Source organism: Eimeria mitis, genomic scaffold, assembly GCF_000499745.2.
Source record: "Eimeria mitis Houghton genomic scaffold, Emh_scaff3966, whole genome shotgun sequence".
NCBI lineage: Eukaryota > Apicomplexa > Conoidasida > Eucoccidiorida > Eimeriidae > Eimeria > Eimeria mitis.
The window spans coordinates 1-4,572 of NW_013572301.1; the positions used below are offsets into that span (position 1 = coordinate 1).

Below are 4,572 nucleotides of genomic sequence, written 5' to 3' on the forward strand. Positions count from 1 at the left end.
TATATATATATATATGCATATAGCTAAACCCTAAACCCTAAACCCTAAACCCTTTATGTTGTTACCTTTTGGTTGGGGTGTCCATACACCCCAGAACGAACATCAGAGGACGCCGAGCTGTGATAGCCGCTGCAAACAAAAACATAAACCCTAAACCCTAAACCCTAAACCCTAAACCCTAGACTCTAAACCCTAAACCCTAAACCCTAAACCCTAAACCCTGCAAAAAAGCGAGCAGCTAAACCCTTTTCTTTTTCTGTTTCTTTCTCTATCAGCATCTGCTCCTCTCTGTCATCCTAAAAGGGTTTAGGGTTTAGGGTTTAGGGTTTTTATTTATTTATAATATTATACATAAACTTACTGCAGCATAGCAGCAAGAGGGGGTCTGGGGGCCCTCGGCTGCTTCCTCCGTGGGGGGGCAGAGGGGGGCCCCCCCCTGGGGGCCCCCAGGAGGGGTTTGCTGTCTTCTCTATCGTGGTTATAAGAAACATCATCTGCTGCTGCTGCTGCTGCTGCTGCTCCTGCTGCTGCTGCTCCTGCTGCTGCTCCTCCTGCTGCTGCTGCTGCAGACACAACAGAAACAAGGAAATTGCTGTTTAACAAAAAAAACAAAAAATTAAATAAATAAAATAAGCAAAAGCACTAGCAGCAGCATCATATTCACAATCTAGCAGCAGCAGCAGCAGCAACAGCAGCAGCAGCAACAGCAGCAGGAGCAGCAACAGCAGCAACAGCAGCAGCAACAGCAGCAACAGCAGCAGCAACAGCAGCAAAGATATACCCTGGCGAGCTGCTGGGTGTGTTAGCGGCTGCCGAGGCTTCCAAATGCCGCCAGAGGGTGCTAAGCCGTGACCTGCTGCAGCAGCTGCTGCTGCTGCTGGTCCTGCTGCTGCTGCTGCTCCTGCTGCTGCTGCTGTTGCTGCTGCAGCATCTCCTCCTACCCCAGGCCGCGGCAGCAAACGGAATCCCGGCCTGAAGCACAACGCAAAGAAAAGACAAACCCATCCACAAAGATAAACTGACAGCAGCAGCAACAGCAGCAGCAGCAACAGCAGCAACAACAGCAGCAGCAGCAGCAGCAACAGCAGGTGCAGCAGGTGTAGCTACAACAGGAGCACGAACACCCGCGGGAGCGGCTGCAGCAGCACAAGCAGAAGCAGCAGCAGCAGAAGCGGCAGCAGCAAGACCAGCAGCAGCAGCAGCAGCAAGACAAGCAGCAGCAGCAGCAGCAGCAGCAGCAGCAGCACGAAAGACTTACTCGCAGAAGCAAGAGCGGTAGTGTGCCTCCCTCTCTGCATATGCAGCATCAACAACAGACGGGGGGCCCTTCACACCCCCAGCAGCAGCAGCAGCAGCAGCAGCAGCGGCAGCAGCAGCAGCAGCAACTGTAGCATCAGCAGCAACAGCAGACGAGCGCGGGTTACTTTCATCCGCACTCACTGCTCCTTTTGCTGTTCCTGCTGCTGCTGCTGCTGCTGCTGCTGCTGCTTGATCGAGGCCCTCTCCCGCAGCAGCAGCAGCTAGCTGCTGTGAAGCCTCTTTGCTGCTGCTGCTGCTGCTGCTGCTGCTGCTGCTGCTGTCTGCTGCAGATGCAGCCGAGTGGAGGTGCCGCCGACTGCGGGTTGCATACTGCATCATCTCCTGCAGCGTATACACCTTGCTTGCTGCTGCTGCTGCTGTTGCTGCTGTTGCTGCTGCTGCTGCTGCTGGGTCCGCTGCTGCTGCTTCTGGCGGTGGGGCTGCTGCTCCTCCTGAGCCTTTCCGGCCCGGGTATGTGGGCGGCGAACTGCTGCTGCTGCTGCTGCTGCTGCTGCAGGTGCTGCTGCTGCAGGTGCTGCTGCTGCTGCTGCTGCTAACGCCTCGGGCTTCCCCAGAGTCTCGCTGCTTCCGTTGCTGCTGTCGCTGCTGCTGCTGCTGCTGTTGCTGCAGCAGCAGCTGCTGCTCCCTATCACCAGCAGCAGCAGCTTCATCGAGGCTGTCTGCGGCGTCCTTCGTTTTTGTGTTTGCAGCAGCAGCCTCAGCAGCTATCTTCGGCAGCCGTTGTTCCTTTTGCTGCTGCTGCTGCTGCTGCTGCTGCTGCTGCTTCTGTTGCGGCTGCTTCGGCTGTGGCTGCTTCTGCTGCTGCTGCTGTTTTTGCTGCTGCGGCGGTTTCTGCTGCTGCTGTTTTTGCTGCTGCTGCTGCTGCTTCTGCTGCTGCTGCTTCTCTTGCTGCTCGTCTTGCTGAGGCACCACCCGCTCTTGTTGCTGCTTCTGCTGCTGCTGCTGCTTCTGCTGCTGTTGCTGTTTTTGCTGCTCGTCTTGTTGCAGCGCCTCCTGTTCCAGCTGGGGCTTTTGCTGCTTCTGCTGCTGTTGCTTCTGCTGCTGCTGCTGCTGCTGCTGCTGCTGCTGTTGCTGCTGCACCCGATGCTCGTCTTGCCGCGGTGTCCCCTGCTCCTGTGGCGATTTCTGCTGCTGCTGCTGCTGCTGCTGCTGCTGCTTCTGTTCCTGCTGCTGCTTCTGTTCCTGCCGCTGCTTCTGTTCCTGCTGCTGCTCCTGCGCTTGCTGCTGCTTCTGCTGTTGGTCTTGTTGCGGCGCATCCACTTCCTCTAGCGGTATCTGCTGCTGCTGCTGCTGCTGCTGCTTCTGTTGTTGCTGCTGCTGCAGCTCATCTTGTTGTGGCCTCTCCTGTTCTTGTGGCTGCTTCTGCTGCTGCTGCTGCTGCTGCTGCTGCTGCTGCTGTTCGCTTTGCTGCGGCGTGCTCTCTTCCTCTGGCAACATCTGCTGCTGCTCCTCGTGCTGCTGCTTCTGCTGGTCCTTCTCCTGCTGCTGCACTTCTTGCTGCAGCACCTGCCGTTCCTGTGGTAGCTTCTGCTGCTGCTGCTGCTGCTGCTGCTGCTGCTCGTCTTGTTGCGGTGCCTCCAGTTCCTTTACCGGTAGCTGCTGCTGCTGCTCCTTCTGCTGCTGCTGCGTCTGTTGCTGCTGCTGCTGCAGCTCATCTTGTTGTGGCCTCTCCTGTTCCTGTGGCTGCTTCTGCTGCTGCTGCTGCTGCTGCTGCTGCTGCTGCTCGTCTTGTTGCGGGGTCCCCGGGTCCTGTGGTGGCTTCTGGTGCTCATCCTGCTGCTGCTGCTTCTGCTGCTGCTCCTGCTGCTGCTTCTGCTGCAGCTCGTCCTGTTGCAGCACTTTCTGCCCCTCCGACTGAACCTGTGGCTGCTGCTGCTGCTGCTGCTGCTCGCCTTGCTGCGGCGCCTCCCGTTCCTCTGGGGGCTTCTGGTGCTGCTGCTCCTGTTCTTGCTGCTGCTGCTGCTGCTGCTGCTGGACGTCTTGTTGTGGCGCATCCTGCTCCTGCGGCGGTTTCTGCTGCAGCTCCTGCTGCTGCTGCTGCTGCTGCTTCTCCTCTTTCTGCTGCTGTTCGTCTTGCTGCGGCGTCTCCTGTCTCTCTGGCTGCTTCCGCTCCTCTTGCTGCTGCTGCTGCTGCTGCTGCTGCTCTTGCTGCAGACTCAGCTGCAGCGGCAGTTGCTGCTGTTTTTCCTCTGTCTGTGCTGCTGCTGCCGCATCGGGGGCCCCCTTCGTATCCCCCCCCTTCTCTTCTGCTGCAGCTGATGGCTGCTGCTGCTGCTGCAGCTCTGTCTTTGCTGCTTCGAGTTTGCTGCTGTGCATGCAGAGCCCGGGTGCAGCAGCCCGCGGTGCTTCACGAGGTGCTGCATCTGCTGCTGCTGCTGGAGTTGCTGCTGCTGTAGCTGCTGCTGCGGCTGCTGTAGTTGTCGCTGCTGCAGCTGTTGTTGCTGCTGCAGCAGCAACAGCTGCTGCTGCTGAAGTCTCTGTTGCTGCAACTGCTGCATTGAGAGCTTCCTGCACTGGTGATGCAGCCAGACAGTCTGCTTCTGCTGCAGCAGTTTCTGCTTCTGCTTCTACAGCAGCAGCAGCAGCAGCAGAAAGAAGAACGAGAAGGGGGGCCTTTATAAGAAAGAAGAGAATAAATGGGGTTTCTATGAAGATCCCCTATAATTATATATTTTATATTACATTATATGCTGGAAACTGAAACACGAAAATTTCAAAATAAAAGAAATGACGAGCGAGACTGATGCATGGGTGGCGGTGGCGTGCTGAGGTGTACATACACCCCAGCTGCAGCTGGTAAGCTGCAGATTTTTACGCGTAAAAACACTTTTTTTGTATATTTTTTATGGAAATTTAATATTTTATTTATTATAAAACACAAAAAGCAAACAAAAACACAAAACACAAACGGGGGCGCCTGGCTTTCTGCATGCGAGTGCGGGAGAGGCCCCCCCCGCGAGGACAAGGAGGGTGTGTAATACATAAAAAAATAAATTATTTTTTTATTTTTTTTGTTTTTTTTCTTTTTTAATGTTATTATGAAACTGTTCAGCATAAAAACACACGTTCTAGAGGTAGACACACACACAGACACCAGACGCGCAGCTCCTTCTTGTCTGTATAAATAAATAGAAAAAGGAATAACAAAATTAATAATGTAAATAATATTTATAGTATGAGAAATAAAATAACTAATATAATATAAAATAGCATTAATTATAAATATATATACATATATATATATATATATAT

At 54.3% G+C, this 4,572-nt stretch overlaps 1 protein-coding gene across 1 annotated transcript; it reads right to left on the minus strand.

The window, feature by feature from the left end:
* Positions 1-61: 61 nt before the first annotated feature.
* On the minus strand, positions 62-4,251 carry EMH_0071200 (uncharacterized protein; the record flags this gene model as incomplete). Its single annotated transcript, XM_013499070.1, has 5 exons — positions 62-129; positions 362-592; positions 782-972; positions 1,259-3,887; positions 4,230-4,251. The coding sequence occupies 5 exons, from the start codon at positions 4,249-4,251 to the stop codon at positions 62-64; spliced, it is 3,141 nt and encodes a 1,046-aa protein (XP_013354524.1).
* Between the last annotated feature and the right edge of the window lie 321 nt (positions 4,252-4,572).